The sequence below is a fragment of the Populus nigra genome, chromosome 14, assembly GCF_951802175.1.
Source record: "Populus nigra chromosome 14, ddPopNigr1.1, whole genome shotgun sequence".
In the NCBI taxonomy this organism is placed as follows: Eukaryota; Viridiplantae; Streptophyta; class Magnoliopsida; order Malpighiales; family Salicaceae; genus Populus; species Populus nigra.
Window position 1 is genome coordinate 536,710 of NC_084865.1, and position 23,528 is coordinate 560,237.

General features: G+C 37.2%; 1 protein-coding gene across 1 annotated transcript; it reads left to right on the top strand.

Moving 5' to 3' along the window:
- Positions 1-11,547: 11,547 nt before the first annotated feature.
- Positions 11,548-21,123, top strand: LOC133673247 (stemmadenine O-acetyltransferase-like). The gene is made up of 2 exons (XM_062093986.1): positions 11,548-12,816; positions 20,803-21,123. Exons 1-2 carry the CDS (start codon positions 11,548-11,550, stop codon positions 21,121-21,123), a joined length of 1,590 nt encoding a protein of 529 aa, XP_061949970.1.
- The last annotated feature ends 2,405 nt before the right edge of the window (positions 21,124-23,528 follow it).

The window sequence follows — 23,528 nt, forward strand, 5'->3', positions numbered from 1 at the left end:
TTTGAGCAGTTTATTCCAAGGACTACCAAACTGGGAACATTTTATGAAGATTTCAAGACCTCAAAGAAATTATTGGAATCAGTGAAGAAGGCATGGAAACATCCTGGTAGGGTTACTTCTGCTAAGAGAGTAGAAGGAAAAACAACTGAAGGATATCCAATATGGCAAAAGAAGAGAGGGAAAGGGTACAAAGTTCCTCCTTTTGAAGGGCCACCCAGGTCTTTGATTCAGTCTGCTGAAGACATACACGAAGAAGTCCGCGCCCAACAAGAATCTTATAACCTAAGTTTGAATGCTGAAGTGGAAGAGTTATGAGCTAAAAAAAGAAAGTTAGAATCTAATCTCGCCGTTCGAGAGAAAACTTTGGCTATCATACAACAAGAAAAGGATGACTTGTCAGCTCAGCTACAACATCAACAACTTCAGTTCCAGCAATTACAAGAAAAATATGTACTTTTGTCAGAAGATAAAAGGAAGCAAGATGTCAACATGAAGAGATGGGTTAGAAGAGCATCAAAAGCTGAGAAAATGGTATTAAAATTGGAAGAGAAAAATTAATCACTTCAAGAGCAACATCAAAATCAAGATTTAGTCATTGCCAATTTAGATGAGCATGTCGACCATTTGCTTTCTGTTGAGCAAACCTTATCATCAGAAAAAGAAAATGCAGAAAGAGAAGCAGAACGTTGGGCTTCTGAAGCTATGCGCTATCATGTACAAGCAGATGATGCCAAGAATTATACTTTAGGATTACGAGGCCTAGCCCAACAAGTAGCAGATGGTGAGCCAATGACCAGAAATGAATTCCATCAGTTTTTTGGGTTGATCAGAGATGGAATTAATGAGATCTTAGCATATGACGGTCCAAGGTTTTGGAAAGATTGACTTGTTGTACTTTTAATATCAATTAATAAAAGGCAATTTCATCATCTTTTTGTTATGAGAAATGTTTATTTTGATTCTGATTTATGGCATCAAATTTCTCCCCCAAATCGGTTCAAGTTCCTGTAGGTTTGGAGTCCTCAGTGAGAACTTTCTTAAGAGAATCTGATTTGGTCTATTCCTCGTCATAAGGAAACCTTGAAACAAATAACAAACATGCATAAAACATATGGCATTTTACATCCATTTGTGCATTTCATTCATTTATCGAGCATGCACACGGTTGAAACATACGTTCCCCTACCTGAGGTCTAATGGACTGATAAAGACAGAGGTTAGACAGAGGTTTGATAAAGGAAGTTGAGAGCAGTAAAGTTGAAGTAGCTCAACTCATAAATCTGTTTGAATAAGTGTTGAGCTTCAAGAATGGAAAGGGAACGTTTGCACAGTCTCTTGCTGGGAACACTACTTGCCCACGTTCCATTGAAGTTGCACCTCTCCTTTTTTGTCATGAACAATGAAAACAATGCTTTCAGTCATCAATTAATGACAACAACCCTTGTTCTCGTTCAACTGCACTGATAGTCGTGCAAAGCTTTCACATATTCCAAGAGCACATAATAGCTGCTAGCTTTCTGTTCCTGGTGCATTGGCCTTCTTTCCAGACATCTCTATTGTGAACACCATTCCGGTCCAGCAGTATCGGATGCTGCTCTGAGAAAAACAAGAGCAGGCATTGCAACTTTAACAAAGCAGAATTCCCACTATAGGTGTTTGTTTGTTGCACTGCCAGTAAGGAATCAAAGAGGAGACAAAAGGGTTTTCAGATTCATCAGTTTCTCTTCTAGTTGAGACAACGCGTGATTCCACACGTCAGTAGTGGTGGTGCTGCATGTTTCTATGCGTTACTAAGATCACTGGCTGTTGGAAAGTTTCTACCAATCCACAAATAACCACAATAACATGGGAAGATTGACATGATGTTGTGAGGATTGTCGAAAGAATTGAACAAGCTATGAAGAGGGGAATGATTGAAGATTCTACCAAGAATTCTAGAACAATAATGAGAGATGAATCAAAGGATAACCCTGACGATGGGAAGCTTTAATTATATGGTTCAACCAGGTCTCACTGTAGCATCAATTGCTCAAATGTCTTTGCCAAGATTGACATACCTCGACCACTTGAGTTTGTCTACCAGTATCTGTTAGACTCTGGACTTATTGCCCTGACTCCATCAATTTACCTCCTTTTGAGTGCGCCTTTGAGCCCTCAACTCCTTTTGAGTGCGCCTTTGAGCCCTCACCACTATTTTTGGGTGCGCCTTTGAGCCCTCATCCCTTTGGTAGTGCGTTTTCTAACCCTACCTCCTTTTGAGTGCGCCTTTGAGCCCTCAACTCATTTTGAGTACGCCTTTGAGCCCTCATCCCTTAGGTAGTGCGTTTTCTAACCCTACCTCCTTTTAAGTGCGCCTTTGAGCCCTCAACTCCTTTTGAGTGCGCCTTTGAGCCCTCACCTCTATTTTTGGGTGCGCCTTTGAGCCCTCATCCCTTTGGTAGTGCATTTTCTAACCCTACCTCCTTTTGAATGCGCCTTTGAGCCTTCAACTCCTTTTGAGTGCGCCTTTGAGCCCTCATCCCTTAGTAAAAGATACATGAATATCATTGGGGGATTTTGTGCCATTCAGTTGAACAGTTGCAAGAATTTCAAGAATCGAGTTGAGTTTGTGAAAAATGACATCATCGGCCATATTGTCACCTCAACATCCTCAGATTGACAAGTGATCAAAATGCTTGGCAAAACACAGATATTGCCAGAAAAGCTGGTCCAAGAAGAGTGTTAAACTGTCGATCCTTTTTGTTATGAGTTTTGTCATTCTGCATTTTATTTTGGGATCACATCTCATCTTTTAACGAAATATGTCTTTTCTTTGTCCCTTTGTTGTTCTGAACGCATGAGATGTTTCTTTCAAAGGTTATTTACAAAATATTTTGATCAAGCTCCAACATGCGTTTAAGATTAGTCAATTCTGAAGATTACAATTATGTTGCTTGAATGACTCAATGCTTACTGAAATGACATGAGGTGACCAAGAAACTTTTGAGCTCACACATGAATTTGAACCACACGCCATGTAGCTACGTTTTAGCAGTATGCATAATGACACGTAGTGGATTCATTAGTTATGGACTCGTGAATTATGATTCTTACAAGTCTCAACCATTACATTGGATGAGGTCAAAATTTATCGGTTCTAACCGACCTTGCTTGAAATGAGAAAAGGCCATTTTTGTTTCATCCTATCACAATTCTTGAAATATATATCCCTTGCAGTCCCATTTTGAGCTGATAGAATATTTTTTTCATAAAAAACCCTGACTAGGATCACACCCCACACTGGGGGCAATGAGAGTCTTTTCCTAGAAAAGACAAAGACAATGTTAAAGTCAATGGATAAAGGGAAGGCTTAAAAAAAAAGTCCAATAATTGAGAAAGGGCTAGAAGAAGAAAGCCAAAGATTGATAAAGACACAACAAATGCCAAAAGTTAACACGACAAATCAAGCGTTATGTCTTTCGGTGTGTCTATGGTAAAGCCTCTATAATCCTCAAAAGTTTAGATTGACTATTCATCAAAGAAAAGTTGGATTTACGTTATAACCTATGTTAAACAAATGTTGATTTTTTAGATTAACAAGGTTATATGTCATTATCTCTACAAAGACAACGTGAGGAAAAGAGATTGATGAGTGATTGATGGTGATCCTAGGTTCTTGAAACCCTCAAACACCTTTTGAGATTGTGAAATTCCTTTCTTTCATAGCCAGGAACCATAGCCTACATTACGTGCTTTAGAAAGTCCTTTTTAATCAAATAAGCAATCTGAACCGATAAATGGCGATCTCAAAACTTGAAGAGTTGTTTTATACAGGTCGTGACTTCATGAATCAAGCTACTAATTATTATGCATGCTGATAAAATTGGTGCTAAGAAAAAGAAACAATCTTTCTTGATTAAGCCTCAAGTTTTGACTCGGGTACCTTGTTTTTTTCTTGAAATTCATAACAGGTCACCTCATCACAAACAATCAAAAGATATACCCAAAATTAGAGTTTAAAATGGATACAAAGAACCATGGAAAAAGCCATTTTAATCTTACAACGAGTCAATTTCTTTCTCTAAAAAGACAATCAAAGGATTACATTGAATAGCGTGTGTTGGATCTTTGACCAATAAAGCTTGATTTCCAAAAATACTTTCAAAAATTGGCATCTCTCTGATTTCATTTCAACAATCAGACTTGAATTGACATGATCTTTGAAATGTGAGATTTGATTCCAAAATAAGAAAGATTTTCAAACAGGAGAAACATCGACCGAGTTCTTAGATTCCTGACAGAAATGACATCAATTCTCCTCGACACTCCTGGGGACAATACAATGACCTTCAAGAAGGAAAACAAACAGTTTTTAAATCAGCTGGGGGTAAAGATGATCAAATGATGAATCAATGAACTGAGGACAATATGGTTCAAAGAAAGATAATCAGTGAATGAGCACATGCAGATCAATTAAGGGCAATGATGTTCAAGAACAGTTTATGATCCAGTAAACCCCGACAACAATTGAGAACAAGGATGTACCTGAAAGACATCTTCATATCTTCATCTTGGTTTATCGTCTCCAATATGGCTATGACTATTGAAAGATATTATCACATGATTGCCTTTGAATGAATGCACCGCACCCACCTAGACTGGCCGTGGGCCCATCTGATTTGAAGCACAAATACGCATTGCACCACATGAGTATGGGTGATAAAAGCAACGTCATTGATGATGCTGAGACACTTCTTCTCACAATCTGGTGAGATGAGTTGAGAAGAACTTATTGAGAAAGAAACTGAGCATACAACGATGAGCTTTTTACTGTAAAGTATGAAATGCAGGTCTGAATGACATGATAGTTCCATGAAAGTGGATGACCGCATATACTTGAAGGGTATGTTTCAACTGGAGGTGAGTTCATAACTGATTGACAATCTTGATGGGTGTTGGCACGATGCGCACAATCAATCAGAGAACAATTCTCGAAAGAATCCAGGAGATGAACGATTTGTTAAGCTTCTTAATGATAAATCAAGCAACACCACACTTGGGGGCATTGTCAAGCTTGATAAACAGCGAGAGCAGTAATCATCACGGACAGCCCAAGATGGGCACTGCATTTACAATTGAGCGGATGGCTAGCACATGAATGAGCCAATGCATTGAAAAACAAATAAGGTTTTGGAATGCAAACAAAGCCATCCTATGACGATGAAGCATCAAAGAGGGGGAACCTATATTTCAAAAACAGGTAAGATGCATTGCATATCATCTAACTTCACGAGCATTGCATATTTGTTTTGCAGATATTTCACGAAACAAAATTCCCACTGGGATCCAACGAGACTCACATGAATTGAAGTTCTTGTAAATCACATCAAATATGGCAATTCCACAAAAGCAAAATTCATAAATGAAGACAAGAAAGATGGATTTTTATTCATGGAAAAGGGGTTTACAAGTACAAATGCTAAACAGTGCGAGGACGATCAGGGATATTTTCATCTTGATGGTTAATCATGCCTCGGAATTCCTCAAATTGTTTATGCATACGCTCCATCTCTTCCTCGAACTCATGGTGTCGTGTGTTAACATAGTCCCTCCAAAAGTCAACACGTGTATTTAACTCTTGGTTTCTCCTCTCCAAGTTGTTTCTGTGACGTCTCTCATCACGAAGTCTATTCCTTAAATTCTCGATCTGATGTTGGAGATCAAGAACCTGAGTATTCAACTCAAGTCTTCTGGCATGAAGACGCTCTGCAACGTTCACCAAAGACGAAGTAGCTCTGATACTGAGAGCAAGTGACTGATTCACCGCTTCAATATCGGTCCTGGCAGCTAGCATTATTTCATCACGAGGAAGGATCATGTCTCTAGCCACGGCTACAGCAATATCTTCATTGTCCATTACAGTATCCTCTATTGTAACCGGACGACCATTCACTTCAAAGGTAGTACGCCAAACTGCAGGCTCTACTGCAGGAACAGGGTTTGGGTTAGCATTGGAAGAAGAGGAAGACATGATTAAAGCTTCAAAAGTTAAGAACTTTGAGAGTATTGAAAATGCAAGAAGTTGATGATGTCTTTTGCCAAATACTGCGTGATTTATAAGGAATTTACTCCTACCATCGTTTTGAACGACAGCTCAAATCTCAACTGTACATACAGTACTTCCTTGGGAAGCTTTCCTCATTTTTGGGATCCACAAATTGAATCTCAACCATACATAGAAGACTTCCTTGAGAAGCTTTCCTCATTTTTGGGATCCACAAATCACATCCCAACCGTACATACAAGACTTTCTTGAGAGGATTTCATCATCTCTGAGATCGATTTACAAATCAGATTTCAACCATACAGGTATGACTTCCTTTAGAATTTTTTCATCAACCTTGAAGCTTATTACTGAAATCACTTTCATGTATTTCACAAAATTATATTGAAATCACTTTCAAGTATTTTCAATTAGACCACTTGCGAGTTTCTTCATCGGGCAGGTCGCCTGGAACAATTACACCACTTGCGAGTTTCTTCGTATTTTATCATCGGGCAGGTCGCCTGGAACAATTAGACCACTTGCGAGTTTCTTCGCATTTTATCATCGGGCAGGTCGCCTGGAACAATTAGACCACTTGCGAGTTTCCTCGCATTTTCACCATCGGGCAGGTCGCCTGGAACAATTAGACCACTTGCGAGTTTCCTCGCATTTTATCATCGGGCAGGTCGCCTGGAACAATTAGACCACTTGCGAGTTTCCTCGCATTTTATCATCGGGCAGGTCGCCTGGAACAATTAGACCACTTGCGAGTTTCCTCGCATTTTCACCATCGGGCAGGTCGCCTGGAACAATTAGACCACTTGCGAGTTTCTTCGCATTTTATCATCGGGCAGATCGCCTGGAACAATTAGATCACTTGCGAGTTTCCTCGCATTTTCACCATCGGGCAGATCGCCTGGAATAATTAGACCACTTGCGAGTTTCCTCGCATTTTATCATCAGGGTGGTCACCTGGAAAATAGGACCAATGTTGAAATCACTTTCATGTATTTCACAAAAAAAAAAATCAATTTTGAAATCACTTTCATGTATTTCACAAGACTAAGGTTGAAATCACTTTCATGTATTTCACAAAAAAATCAATTTTTGAAATCACTTTCATGTATTTCACAAGACTAAGGTTGAAATCACTTTCATGTATTTCACAAAAAAATCAATTTTTGAAATCACTTTCATGTATTTCACAAGACTAAGGTTGAAATCACTTTCATGTATTTCACAAATAAAAAAAAAAAAATTCAATTTTGAAATCACTTTCATGTATTTCACAATGCTAATCTGAAATCATTTTCATGTATTTCACAACATTAATCTGAAATCACTTTCATGTATTTCACAAGATCAATATTGAAAACACTTTCATGTTTTTCACTTGGGCAGGTCGCCCATAAGAATTAGACCAACTGAAAATCTGTGCATTTTTCAACACTTCCATCGTTTTTCTTTACAAAACTTACTATGCAAAGTCAAAAGAAAATGAATTTTCCAAATGCCTTTGCACCGTAAGCAATGTAAAGAGGGGGCAACTGTTGTAACCCAATTTTGGATCCACCAAGATTTCCTCGAATGTTATTTTATTTCTATTATTATTTATAAAAATCCAAAAAAATTAAGAAAAAAGTTTAAAAATTCAAAAATATACTTTTCTCGAGTCAACCGCATCTTTTCATCAAAACCGAGTCCACCGGGTCAATACGAGTCAAACCATGTCGACCAGGGTAAAAAATGAGTTTCGGACCGTTTCGGGTCAAAACCGTCATTTTTGGTCAAAACCGAGTCCACCGGGTCATTACGGGTCAAACCATGACGACCAGGGTAAAAAATGAGTTTCAGACCGTTTCGGGTCAAAACCGTCATTTTTGGTCAAAACCGAGTCCACCGGGTCAATACGGGTCAAACCATGTCGACCAGGGTAAAAAATGAGTTTCGAGCCGTTTCGGGTCAAAACCGTCATTTTTTACCAAAACCGAGTCCACCGGGTCAATACGGGTCAAACCATGTCGACCAGAGTAAAAAATGAGTTTCGAGCTGTTTCGGGTTAAAAACCATCATTTTCGACTAAAACCCGGTTCACTGGGTTGATACCCATCAAAAGTTTTTTCCCGGTGTTTAAAATAATTTTCGGTCATTAAAATGGATTTTTAGTGGTTGAATCAGGTTTTTTCTAATACTAAATAGAGTTTTTTTAATTTTACCTATATAAATATATAGTATTATACATAATAAAAAAAAAATAATAATAATAAAATAAATTGTCAAACGGCGCAACGCGTTGCGCCGAAAGCAAACGGCGATTAAACAAATGATAAAAGCAAACGGTGATTTAAAAAAAAATAATATTTGAAGATTTGCATGTCTCCTGTGGCTATAAATAGCCAGTGATAGTTCGACAGAGGGGGAGGAAAAAAAAAGAAAGGAGAAAAAAAAAAAAAAAGGGGAAAAAGAACAAAGAAAAAATCTTTACTATTCACGTTTTTTTCACTATTTCTTCATGTAAGTAGGATATTGATTTTCAAAAAAAACAATTTGAAAAATACCAAATATATCCTAACCGTTAGATCTAGAGTGTTTAGATCTGAACCGTTGATTTAATAGGGTACAATAGAGCTTACCACACCAAATTAAAACCCAAATCAATCTCAGCCCTTAAAACAATTCTCCTTTAGATCCGTTGCGCCACGTCATCCGGTGTACCGAGCGTTCGGTGCACCGCGACACAAGATCAGTTCAAAGGACCGTCGATCAACTTCCAGATCCAGCCAATCGCAGCCGCAAGATCAGTTCAAAGGAGATCCAACGGTTCACAGCCTTCAGATGCACCGGTGAACCATGCGCGCGTTCACACCATAGCACAGCTTAGAGTCTCTCTCTCCTCTCGCCGGCGACTCTCTCTCTCTCCCCCGATCTCCCATCTCCGGCCGTCTCCAGCTTCCGCACCACCACAGAAAGTTTTCTCCCTTGATGTAAAGAAAAACCCCAGTGGTTTTCATTGATTTCGCCGCCTCAGTTGGCCGGAAAAGGGCCGCGATTGTCGGCGGCCACCGAAGCTTCAAGTCGTCGATTCTCCTTCGTCAGCCATCAACGACCGACGATACCACCTCCATCAGAATCCTCGTCCTCAGATCTACCAGGATCGACCGTCGGTTGGACAGAAATCTCGCCGGGAAATCTCGCCGCCGCCCACAGTAACCGCGCGTGTGCCACACGCGCCGCCAGTGGCATTTTCGTAATTTTTCGAGAAATTCGAGGGTATTTCAGTCCTTTACCTATACATTGACACTCAGGTAATTTTTTGGGTTTCAACTGGTATTTTTGATATTTTTTTATATATAAATGCTTGTAAATTTTCTTGCATGTTGTAAAAAAAAAAACAAAAAAACAAACGTCAATATTTTAGACGAGTCTCCTAATTTTTAGGGACTGATGTCATTTTTAATGTGTCTCCTATTTTTAGGGACCGACATTAATCATTAAAAAATTTACAAATAAGCCCAAAATATAATCGCATTTGAATCAAATAGAAAACACACAAGTAAGGGTAACCTTTCTATTGAAAGGATGTTTTAAGGGTGGTGTCTACCTTCCCTTAATCATAACTAACCCCGTACCCGAATCTCTGGGACCAGTGTCTAATTTGGGATTTCTAGTTCCCTCAAATTACTAGATGGCGACTCCAATAAAATCTTTGTTTCCCCTAATCGAGAAAAAAAACTCTTTTTGTTAAAATAAACAAAAAAAACGGAAGCCGTCGCCCGACGTCGTGTATCGATAAATCTCACCAGATCGAATGCACATTTTTGAAAGCCACTTCATTTGCTTCAATTCACTCACTATTCTGCACCTGTTCTTTCTCTTAAATTAATGGGCTAACTTGGCAAAGAAAGAGAGGAGAGGAGAGATCGGGGAGATGGGAAGAGAGAAGAAAAGAATAGGTTATTAAAATCATATTTTATTACGTCAGTCAATGTCATTGAAAAGATAACAATAAAAAAAAATTATAATCATACTTCAGACGGACACCATAAAAATAAAATAAGCTGACTTGATTAAGAAGTTCTTATATAGCTACTGATGAATTTAGAAATATTGTTAGAGGGGAAATATTTTTGGTAGATTCATGGATTTTTTAAAAAAACTTGACCTTGTGAATCTGGTTCATAAACTTCTAGAATAATTGTTTTATAACAATCTTCTCCATTGAAAAAAATTATTCGTTGAATTATCTCTTATAAATCGAACTATATTTTTTTTTATTTAAGTGTTTATATTTATAATTTTTTATATATATTTGAGAGTTTATACATTTTGTTAAAAGCTATATTTTTTTTAATAAAAAAGATAATTTGATTAACATTTAAAACTCATTACAATTTTCAAAAGACTGAAAAGAAAAAAAAGCAGGAAAGTTGATTCTTGTCTAATGAATAAAGAAAAAAAAGAGACATAATTATAATTATATTATATTATATAATAACTATTGCTCTCCTAGATCAGGAAATTTTATGGTGTCCAGGGGTGACTAGTGATATCATATTAGTAACTTTCTAAGATCCACTTTAAAGAAGAAACAAAAAATTAGTTGAGAAAAAGTTTTTCTAGGTTAAGAAGGCGATCTATGAAGATGAAATACCCTCAATTATTGTTAAGGTTTTTTTTGAGATAAAACTGAAATTTTTACCGCGTCATTCAAAATAATATTTCAGATAAAATTCTTTATAGATTTTATCTTTATATTAGAATAAATAAGTTGTATTATTCATAATAATATTTTGGATATTAACTTCATATAATTTTGTTTATCCTTATATGAAAGTAAGTAGTAAAAATATTATCCCTAATAATATTTTGTATATTAACCTTTTTTATGTTTTTTTTATTTTTATATTAAAAGTGAATAATATTTTGAATATCGATCCATTTTAGGGTTTTAATTTATTCTTATATTAAAAATAAATAATATTTGCTATCTCTAATAATTTTTGAATATTACCTCTTTTTAGATTTTTCATCTTTTAAAATTTATAAGATGTTTCTATTCCAATAACACATGTTCAGCTGTTGCAGGAATGCACCAAGTCATTCCTAACCTGTCAATGAATCTGCTCCACAATCTCCACGAGTAGTGACAGTGTAAGAAAAATTACTGAATAGATTCAACAATCCTATAATTAATTACCATTCTTAATTCTCATAAACCCATTGCCGTGTATCAACTAAATCTGAAAGGGTGTCAAATTATGCTCCACAATCAGAAATTTGTGTTTGGTTTACACTAGCATGAGAATATATAGCAAGCAAAATCAGACATAATTGACAATCAAGTGAATCAACTACCAAGTCCACATTAAAAAAAAAAACAAAAAAAACAGCTGACTGATTGGTATGCAAATCATATTTAATCAACTAACTATCAAAGTGCCGGTGAAAGGCCGTTGATCATCTTTATGTATAAACATCATATTAAGTCTCTCTTGATGAATCAAGCAAAGGAATACGTGAACATGGAAGTTCAAATTATTTCTCAAGAAATTATCAAGCCCTCAGCTCCAACACCACACCACCTAAGAACCTATAAGCTCTCTGGAAAGGACCAGATTGCAGCTTTAGCATATGTCCCTGTGATTCTTTTTTACTCACCAACCAACGAAATGTCTAGCAAAAATTCTGACTACCTAAAAAAAGCCTTTTCCGAAACTTTAACCCTCTTCTACCCTTTTGCTGGGCGAATAAAAGATGTGTTATTCATTGATTGCAATGATGATGGAGCCACTTATATTGAAGCACATGTTACATGCAACATGTCTGTGATACTTCAGCAGCCAGACATTCATCAATTGGAGCAGCTACTGCCATGCAAGCCAGATGAAAACTTAGATGAGCTGAGCACAAGGGTAATGCTAGCAGTCCAAGTGAATTACTTTGATTGTGGTGGGATAGCGGTTAGTGTATCCATTTCCCATCGAGTAGCTGATGGGTCGTCATTGGTAAGCTTTGTTAAATGCTGGGCTGCAATTTCCTGTGGAGTTGACCATCATATTGTTGACGGGGTGGTTGTTGATTGCACCTCACTCTTTCCTCCACAAGATTTGTCAGGCATAAAATTACATGAGAGTTTCAGAAATGACAACACGTACTGTAAAACTGTGACGAAAAGGTTCGTGTTTTATGGCCCTAAGGTAGCTGCACTTAGAGGAAAGTTGAGCAATGGACCATATTTAGATCGTCCAACCAGGATTGAGGCTGTATCCGCCCTTATGTGGGGTGCATTTGTTGGAGAAGAAAATGAGTCTAAGAAGGTATATAAAGTCGCAGCTCACAATGTGGATTTGCGGAAGAGATTGGATCCACCCCTACCACAACATTGTATTGGAAATATAATCCATACTGCTATGGCAAAATGGCCAGCAAAAGTGGTAGACTATAATGGTTTAGCAGGAAAAATTCATGAGTCAATAAGCCTGATAAATAATGACTATATTTGTCAGGTTTATGCAGACAGTATTACTGACCAAGGATTACTGGCACAGATTGTAAAAGATCCCAACAACTGGAGTTTATTTGGTTTCAGCAGTTGGTGTAAATTTCCATTCTATGAGGTTGATTTAGGGTTTGGAAAGCCCATTTGGGTAGGCACTGCCATGAGGCTTATGCCCAGAGGTGCTTTTCTCTTAGATACAAGAGATGGTGAGGGAATAGAAGCATGGGTGACATTATCTGAGGAAGCAATGCTCAAGTTTGAAAAAAATCCTGATATCTTAGCCTATGCTTCTGTCAGTCCACGCATATGAACTTTATATCCTCTTCTGTTAAGAAAAATAAAGTAGGGAAGATTTTCTTGAATTTCTTGTAAGCTCTTGTACTGGATTTCAAGCCCTTTTTAGCTTGATCTTTATCACTTGCCTGTTTTATATCTACCACTATTGTGAAAAGGGCTCCTTGAATTATTAATCTCATTCCCAAATTTTATGAAATACACTGGCTAATCTCTGTTTAATTTTGATAAAGCTAGTAACCTCTTTTTAATTTAACTCCATGAGATAATTCTGAAAAATGAACCTAGGCTGCTTCTTCAACTTCTTTTGGAACCTGACCACATATGGCAATACCGTGTCCTTTCTCTCCTGACAAATTTGATCCTCGAAATAGAAATATCATTGGTTAATAAATGCCAACAAAATTTACACTCATGCTACTGTCATTCTTATCTTCAACACCAAACATTTTTCTTCTAATTTTATATATATATATATATATATATAATTATGAGAAAAATGTTTGGTGTTGAAGATAAGAATGACAGTATTGTTCGGAACAAAAGCGAGTTGTGGATAATATATATAAATATATAGAGAGAGCTGAGGTGTGGAAGAGATTGCCCATTATCTACAACTTTCCTTTGTTCTGAACAACAAATTCTACAGCTAGTCAAGAGGCCCTTTTACTTGCATGAATCAAATAAGGAAAAACAAGGGTAAGAAAATAAGAAAAATAAAGAATATATAGTTTGCCAGTGCCTGCAAAATATTCTCCATGGTTTTGCTCAAATCAGGAAAAAAAAATAGAGAGGAAAAATAGAACCCTATCTTTTAGATTGGTTGAGAGAAAAAATAAAGAATATGTAGATTACCTGTGCCTGCAAAACTGAATTACTTCTCAGAAAAAGGTTAAAAAAAGGTCAAAAAGTAAAGACAGGCCGCCGGCTCAAATACCAAACAAACACAAACCCAATCCATTCAAAGCCTCTCAAAGATTTAGATCTTTCTCCTCTGAATATGACATGTCTGCAGCGTGTCAGAACCCTTAAATTTAGGTTTTGAGCCCTTAAATATCTGATCATATCCTTCCTTCCCTATCCTAATATATAGGACACAGACATTTAGAAAGAATCCGTATACAGAAAATACATGTGTATATCTATTTAGAATCCGTATCCTTATATGACAAGAAAATGAATGCGTGTGTATATACATACATACACACACGCAAGGGTGAACGCGAAAGCCTACCAGAGAACAATAGAAAGAACAAGAGAAACATGGCTGGAGATGTTAGCCACTCTAATTCTGTGGCGTTGTTTGCTTCGAAAAGACGAAATCATCTTCTTCAACGCAAACACAAATTTGCTCTCTGGACAATCTGGAATACGATCTGTTAATTGAAATTCTTAGTCGACTTCCCACAGCGAAATCGGCCTTTGCTTTGAAGGTGGTATCTAAAAAGTGGTGTTCTATAATCTCTACTAGTCTCTATTTTATTACCAAATTTATAATGCATCATATGAATCAGAAGAGCAGTAGCAGCAGCTATTATTATTATGCTGCCTATCAAAATCCTCTACTGTCTTGCACATCCCAAGTCCACAGTCTTTTCTTATTTGCGATGGCAATGATAAAATACACGAGTCTTTTCCTGCTGCGTACACATTAGAATTCCTTCCAGAAGAAAGGGAATCTTTTTCTGTTGTAGTATCATGCAATGATTACTATTCCATGGCATGCCCCAAAAATGTTGGTGGGAGGAACCACTGGTGGTGGCTTTGAAACACTCAGAGGGGATAAAACACAAAGTTTTATTTCAAGAACAAAAACTTACAGGAGCAAAATAAACACAACAAGCTTAATACACGCCCTCTCTCTTCTCTCTAGTGTTTCTCTCTACTCTCTCCACTCTCTCCCACACATAATAGCATAAGCTCAGCTTGCTATTTATACACGAATTCAAAACAAGATAATTCAACCTTCAAGTGTGAAGGCGGCTGTGGACGGTGGTGTGAAGGCGGCTGGCGGCATGCAGCTGGTGGCTGGCGGCTGGTCGGTAGCGGCTGGTCGATGGCAGCTGGTGGTTGCCTTCCTTGACCATCTAGATTGAGTTTAATATTCAACAAATCTCCCATTTAAACTCAATCGAGGGATGTCATGCCAAGCATGAACACTTCTCCTTTCAATGCCTTCTCTCTGCTTGTAGCCTTTATCCACTAATTTGGCTTTCGTCTTGTAGACCCTTTTGACACCTATTGCTTTCTTGTTTTCTGGTGGATGAGTCGGCTTCCAGGTATCATTCTTCTTAATGGCATGTATTTCTTCATCCATTGCTTTAATCCATTTCTCTTCTGTGACAGCTTCATTGAAGCTTAATGGGTCACTATCTGCAAAGAAACAAAACAAATTTGTATCTTCCATTACTTGAGTGGCATCGTACAGCTCTTCAAGATTTCTCATCCTTTTTGGTTCTTCTGATGAGGATGCTGATGGTGGTGTTGATGATGATGCTCCCGGTGTGTTCCTCCTGTTGAATACAGGGAATCTGTGTACCGGACTTTGTGGTTCAGCTGCTGGCATAATCACCGGACTTTGTGGTTCAGCTGCTGGCATAATCGGTTCTTCGACAACTACTGTTGGTACTTCTTCACCTTCAAAGATCAAATCAATGTTGATCCATTTGACTGCTTCTTTATCATCATTCCATTCCCAAGATTTATCTTCTTCAAAGATAACATCTCTACTCATAATCACCTTCTTCGTGATGGAATTATACAGCTTGTATCCCATCCTTCTTTCACCATATCCGACAAAGATGCATTTCTCGCTTTTATCATCAAGCTTTCTCCTTCTTGCATCTGGGATCTTTGCATATGCCACACAACCAAAGACTCGTAGATGAGTAACACTTGGTTTGTGACCACTCCATGCTTCTTCTGGAATGACTCCTTGCAAACTTCTGGTTGGGCAGCGATTCAGTAGATACACTGCACATGATACAGCTTCAGCCCAGTATTGCTTGGGCAACTTCTTTGCTTTGAGCAGACTTCTTGCCATGTCAAGAATCGTGCGATTCTTCCTTTCAGCTACACCATTCAACTGTGGTGTATAAGCTGGTGTTGTCTGATGTCTGATGCCTTGTTGTGTATAATAGGCTTCAAAGTCATTTGCTGTATATTCTCCACCTTGATCAGATCTCACGGTTCTGATCATGTAGCCACTTTGCTTCTCCACAATTGCTTTAAAATCTTTAAAACAATTGAATACTTCTGACTTCCTCTTCAGAAAGTATATCCACGTCTTTCTACTAAAATCATCAATAAAAGTGAGAAAGTACCTATTTTGTCCAGTCGACATAGGCGTTATTGGGCCACACACATCTGTGTGTACTAACTCCAGTGGCCTCTTTGCTCTCCAGTTGACTTCTTTGGCAAAACTGGATCTGTGATGTTTGCTGAGGACACAACTTTCACAGACTTCATCTGGATGATCAATGTGAGGCAAACCTTTGACTATCTTCTTGCTTGCTAGCATCTTCAGACTTGTGAAATTCAGATGTCCAAGCCTCAGGTGCCAAAGCCATTCTTCACTGTTGGTGATGGCACTCAAACACCTTGCTGCATCATACTGGATGTTCAAAGGAAACATCCTATTCTTGGACATTTTCACATAGGCCATTAATCTCCAATTGTTGTCTCTAATTGTCAGATGACAATTCTTCGAGTAAAAAGTATATCCTCTCTCCAAAAGTTGACCTAAGCTGATCAGGTTCTGCTTTATGGCTGGGACATAATAGACATTGGCGATGTGGCTGGAATCGTCGTTCTTCAACTTGATTGGGATGCTGCCTTTACCTTTGAATGGAACCTTTGTGGTATCTCCAAAAGTAACTAGACCTTGCTTGGTCTCATCTAGATCACTAAATAACTCTCGGTAGCCGCACATGTGATTGCTGGCTCCAGTATCTAGATACCATATATTTTCCTGTTTCTCGCCAAGTTCTTGTTGGACAAGAAATGCAGCTTCTTCTCTGTCATCCTTCTCTGCATAGTTGGCTTGCTCACGTCTCTCCAATGGAGCTTTCCTTCTGCATTCAGTGCTATAGTGCCCAAATTGATTGCAACTATAACATTGGATATTCCTCTTGTCACGGTTATTGTAACCGCCTCCTCTTCCTCTAGGAGTGAATGCTTGTTGTCCTCTACCTCCTCTGGTGGTGTTTCTACCACCTCTTCCTCTAAAGCTTGTATTCCAAGAACCTCTTCCTTGGAATCTCTAGAATCCTTCTCTGGATTGTTGACTTCCTGCTTGAGTGGTATATCCACTTGTTGAAGTCTCCCCTTGCTCATATCTGTCCTTGAGAGACAGCTTTGCTTGTAAGGCATGCTCGATGGTCTTATCTCCATTTCGCTTTACAATCTTCTGCTCATGAGCTTGCAAAGAACTCATAAGCTCATCAACTGTCAACTTGTCCACTTCCTTGGACTCTTCAATAGCGACAACAACAAAATCAAATTTTGGATCTAGGAATCTCAAAATTTTCTCAGTAATTCGGGAATCGACGATGGCTTCTCCATTTCTCCTCATCTGATTGACTATCACCATAATTCTTGTGTGATAATCAGAAATAGACTCTGAGGACTTCATTTGTAATAACTCAAATTCACCTCGCAAAGATTGAAGACGAATCTTCTTGATTCTGTCAGCACCTTTGTATTTTTGTTGGAGAGCCTCCCATATATCATGTGATGTTTCAGCGGAAGCTATGATCTCAAATGTATCTTCATCAAGACCTTGGTAGATGATGGTCTTTGCTTTGTTGTCCTTCTTTCTGTTGACTTTCAGGGCTTGCTTCTGTGCCTCTTGTAAAGCATCTTCTTCTTCTTTGGACTCTGGTTCATCATAACCATAGTGTACAATCTCCAAACACTCTTGTGAACCAAGGAATGCCTTTAATCTGATGCACCAACTATCATAGTTGTCTTTGGTCAGCTTCGGGATGAGTGTTTGTGTACTTTCTGTAGTCATTTTGCTCTTTTAATGACTATATCTCCTTCTGGGAGTTGAATTTGGCAAAACGGACACTGTAGATCGCTCCGGAATGGTCTAAATAGTCGGGAACTGGTCTGACTTTGTAGAAATTTGGTCAGAAAATGGGTGAACCGGTCCAAAAACCAATTCTAGGCGTCGGGCGGTTCGCTGGGTTGAACCGGGAATATTCTGTGGAATATTCTATCGGCTCTGCTTCAGCTAATAGCGGCTCGGCTTAGCGGCTCGGCTTGAAAAGGGAATATGCTTGGGAATATTCTTCGGCTCGGCTGGAGGCTTGGCTTGCGGCTCGGCGCGGCTTAAACGGCTCAAATATGGCGCGCGTGGACGTCACTCGTCTTTTTCCTCTGGCGCGCGTGGGTGCGACTGGGCTACAGTTACCGGAACTTCAGGAGGCGCGTGTGGATCACCCCGGCGTCCGATTGAGCTGATTTTTACGGCAGTGAGTTCGTATGGATGAGCTCTACACGGTGGAATGATCAAAACTTGTTTTTGACAACTTTGAAAATTCGGATATCTCTGAAAATACCTCTGTTTTTTGACGAACGGGGCTCTGATACCAATTGTTGGTGGGAGGAACCACTGGTGGTGGCTTTGAAACACTCAGAGGGGATAAAACACAAAGTTTTATTTCAAGAACAAAAGCTTACATGAGCAAAATAAACACAACAAGCTTAATACACGCCCTCTCTCTTCTCTCTAGTGTTTCTCTCTACTCTCTCCACTCTCTCCCACACATAATAGCATAAGCTCAGCTTGTTATTTATACACGAATTCAAAACAAGATAATTCAACCTTCAAGTGTGAAGGCGGCTGTGGACGGTGGTGTGAAGGTGGCTGGCGGCATGCAGCTGGTGGCTGGCGGCTGGTCGGTGGCGGCTGGTCGGTGGCAGCTGGTCGGTGGCAGCTGGTGGTTGCCTTCCTTGACCATCTAGATTGAGTTTAATATTCAACAAAAAATACCCCTCATAATAATTACTATATATATATATATATATATATATATATATATATATATATATATATATATATATATATATATATATATATATATATATGAAATCCATTGACACAATGCAATGGCTTCTCCTTCCTCCACCTCCCGTCAGACAATACGATGGCGTCTCTTATGGGCTGGTTTGTGCTCCAAATTATCAGGGATGACAGCCGCAGCATCAGCAGCGACAGTACGTTTTTCGATTTAGAGCAGTGCGCACTACTAGGAGTTTGGAACAAAGCAATCTTACCTCTGTGGATGTATATTTTTCTGAAACAAGACAGTGGGAATGAATCTATTTTGATGGGTGTGTTAAGTAATATTTATCTAGTTTTATTTATTAAGGGTAGAATAGTATTTTCAGTTTAACCTATATATAATTCCTTTGTATTTAGGTTAACTTAAGCACTCATAACAAACATATCACTGAGAATTCTAGCCTCCTTTTATATTTGATCTGAATTACTTTAACATGGTATCAGAGCCTAGTTGATCGAACTCTTGGCTTGTTAATTTTATGAAACTCGCTGCCCTTGTAGAAATCATGTTCACCAATGTCAGAGCCACTGCTTGTATCAAAATCGTTATCATCATCCATTTCATTCCCTGTAAGATGTTCCAGCACGCTCAATGCATTCCTTTGAAGCTTAACTTCAGATTCATTTTTCAAAACATCAGACATGGGTTGTTTGACCTATTAAAAGATGGAGGATGAAGATCAAGTTTTGTGCTTGCGGCTGAAGAATTAATATCTGAAACTTTATTTTAGATTCTTCAGCTTCTGCAATTTGGTATTTCTGTTCTGCCTCTACAATTGTTTTGGTATTTTGTCTTCTCTCTAGTTTCTGCAATTTGGTATCAGCTTCTGCAATTTGGTATTTCTGTTCTGTCTCTACAATTGTTTTAGTATTTCGTCTTCTCTTCAGTTTCTGCAATTTGGTATTTGAGTTAAGTTTCTGCAAAAAAAATAAAATTGGAGTGATATTTTGTCTTCCGATTCTGCAAAATCTAGTATTTGGACTGTTCTTCAACTTCTGCAATTTGGTATTTATGTCTGTCTCTGCAATTATTTTGGTATTTCGTCTTCTCTTCAGTTTCTGCAATTTGGTATCAGCTTCTGCAATTTGGTATTTCTATTCTGTCTCTGCAATTGTTTTGGTATTTCGTCTTCTCTTCAGTTTCTGCAATTTGGTATCAGCTTCTGCAAATTGGTATTTCTGTTCTGACTCTGTAATTGTTTTGGTATTTCATCTTCTCTTCAGTTTCTGCAATTTGGTATCAGCTTCTGTAATTTGGCATTTCTGTTCTGTCTTTGCAATTGTTTTGGTATTTCGTCTTCTCTTCAGTTTTTGCAATTTGGTATTTGAATTAAGTTTCTGCAAGAAAAATAAAAAATTTGGAGTGATATTTTATCTTCTGCTTCTGCAAAATCTGGTATTTTGACTTTCCTTCAGCTTCTGTCATGGCATCTACTACCAAAGAGATTGTTTGATTACGTTGGTTACTTGCTGATATGAAAGTTTTCTTTTCTCATCCTACTCTTATGAATTGTGACAACCAGAGTTCTATTCAGATTGCTCACAACTCGGTTTTTATGAGCGAACTAAGCACATTGAGATCGATTGTCATGTTACTCGTCATCATCTCAAGCATGGCACCATTACTTTGCCTTTTGTTCATTCTTTCTTGCAGATTTCTTTACCAAGACGCATTTCATATCTCGTTTTTATTTTCTAGTTGGCAAACTCTCGATGCTTGTAGATGTCGCATCGTGAGTTTGAGGGGAGATGTTAAGTAATATTTATCTAGTTTTATTTATTAAGGGTAGAATAGTATTTTCAGTTTAACCTATATATAATTCCTTTGTATTTAGGTTAACTTAAGCACTCATAACAAACATATCATTGAGAATTCTAGCCTCCTTTTATGTTTGATCTGAATTACTTTAACAGGGTGCACAATACCTGCATGGTAGCAATGTTGGTGCGCATGATGGGAGGATGCATTGGTGCAGTGGTCGTTATGCTGCTGCTTACGATCCCTTCAATGATGATGCTCAAACCATCCACATTGAGGAATATGAAGCCACAACAATCAGTAAGTCTGGTTTGTATCATACTACTAGTTTTTGTGTTGGCTTATGCCAAGGTTTTCTGCGCTTCATGAAGTTGGTTGGCTATCCCGATCCAGATATTGCTGATCATTTGAGTGTTTGGGAACTGGAGGATTATGAGTGTAAAAAAATTGATTTTGAAGCACAAGATTTACTTTAACAACGTCCAAACTCTTTGGTTTGGAAATTTGTAAGAGACGGCTTCCTTCGTGCACTGGCGCTAGCTTTCCACCCAAACAAGAAGGATATGGTGGACGTAGGATTGCGTAAGCACATCGTAGCCTGCAAGATCTAAGGAGGAGAGTTGCAAGTTGTTGATAAGATTCTGTATGGAAGTAGCTCCTATCATATCAACCTAGTTTTCACAACCATGCTTCCTTGGTGGCCCGCACCAGTTTCAACAGAAATCACAAATGCAGAATGCCCTCCTCAATGGAAGTAGCCCTTTTAAGGCTTAGGCACATACATTTGACCTGTTCTAAATATGGAATGATATATATATATATATATATATATATATATATATATATGCTTCTTTTCTGCTTCAGATCTTTAATTTTCAGACATGAAAGTGAAATTGTTCATCAAACTTATGTGTGTCTCAAGTGAAATTGTTCAGATCTTTATAACTGGAAAGGAATTTCTGTTAGCATGTCCTTTAATAGCTAAAAAGAAATTATGATATAACTAGTTGTAGCATAGGAGAAAGTACGTAAGATAAATATAAAGCAAATTAAGAGAGAACAAAAAAAGAATGAAAATAAAAAAATAATAATTTGAGAGCAAAATGAGAGAAATATTGTCATCAATATTGGAATACCTTTTTTCCTGAGTAAAATTTGTGTGCGAATACATTGACTGATTTTAAGGAATGTGTACGTAGTTTCTGCTTCTTAATTAACTTGCTCTTGTGCAAGTGTTCGTTTTTTTTCTAAACCCAAATATCAATTACTGAAAAATTCTTTTAATTCATGAAATTTAATAAAATATTCTATAAATAATAATTTCTTTACAATATCATTCAACTATTTCAACCACCAATTATATCTCACCACCACACAATCATCTCCCTCTTCATCATTACCATCACTATTATTATTTTTTGTCATCATCTTTTTCTCTACCACTATATACTATTATTATTTCATCATGCACTATTTTTTCCTTCATTGTTAATATTAGAAAATATTTTAAGAAATTTTTTTTTAAAACAAAACATAAAAAAATATTTTATATGTAAAATATTTTAAGCAAAATAATTACTCTGTCCATGCATTTAATTACTCTTAAGTCTTAAGGTCCTCTCCTTCTTGGCACTACATAAATTTAAGGTCCTACGAAAAAGAAGTTTTGGCACCATAACAACAGCTTAACATCAATGCCACTGTCGACTTTGTCGGCCGGAGACGTGTATTATTCTAGCACGCTAAACAATGGAAATATTTGTGTGAACATTACCAATCTGTCAAATGATAGTAATACTTTTGTCATTGAATTAAGGACTTTTTTTAATAAATAAAAAAAAACACGACACTCTCCACCATCCTTCGTCGGGTTGCTATTTGGTTGCATACTCAAGATTCAAACTTCAATTATACAGGAAATGACCTCTTAAGATCTTCTGATGGCATCAAATTATGGTATAATAAGAAATCTTAGGTAGTCTTCTTGTTGTTTGCTGTAATAGATCAGTTTTTTTCTTTTTTTTTTCTTTTTCATATCTCTTGTATTTTTCTTTGGCTATTCGCTTTATGGCCTTATCAATATACTCTCGATGATTATCAAAAAAAAAAAAAAACACGACACAATTTAATAAAACTGGTGAGAGAATGATATGAGTTGAAAAAATATTGAGGAAGTAGCATAATTTGAATGTAACTATATTTCTAAATATTAATTTTATATAAAATTGTTATTTTCAATAACGGTTATTTAGTCATGTTAAACCATGTTTTTTGAAAAGTGATTAATCTTAGCAAAAATCAATTCAAAATCTTATAAATATATATATCCAATAATAAAATTAATTCAGGATTCAATGAAAAAAAAGAAAAAAATAAGGTGATGCAATAAGAGAGAGAAATAAATGGGGAAAATGAAAAGAAATAATAAGTTATTGAGGATATATTAAGGATTTATTTTTGACATACTCGGTATTATTAGAAAGATTTGAACAAGAAAATTCTAACCATACATCAAAAGATCATCAAATGAGATCTTAATTAACTCTAAATTAATTTTAAATAGAATCTTTAATCAATTACAACATCTAAATAATCAATTCAACTCAATACGTGATATTTTAAGATATGATTTATATAATTCAATTTAATAATGTATTACATAATTATATAAATTATATTTTAAATAATTATTAAATAAAATTTTAAAATAAAATTTATATTATTTTCAAATAATTTTGGAGCAATCATTGGCACTTCTACTTGAAAGACCGTAAGAATGGAGATGCATGCATAGAGCTGGGCTGTTGAAGTACTGTCCAGTAAGGCTCACTGGCTCCAAAGCTTCTCCTTTCTCTAGCTCCATTCTTGTTTTCTTAACAAG

Coding starts and splice junctions, on each gene's coding strand:
- LOC133673247 (XM_062093986.1), top strand. CDS start 11,548: ATGGAAGTTCAAATTATTTCTCAAGAAATTATCAAGCCCTCAGCTCCA. Junction 12,817..20,802: donor ATATCTTAGCCTATGCTTCT/GTCAGTCCACGC, acceptor TTACTTTAACAG/GGTGCACAATACCTGCATGG.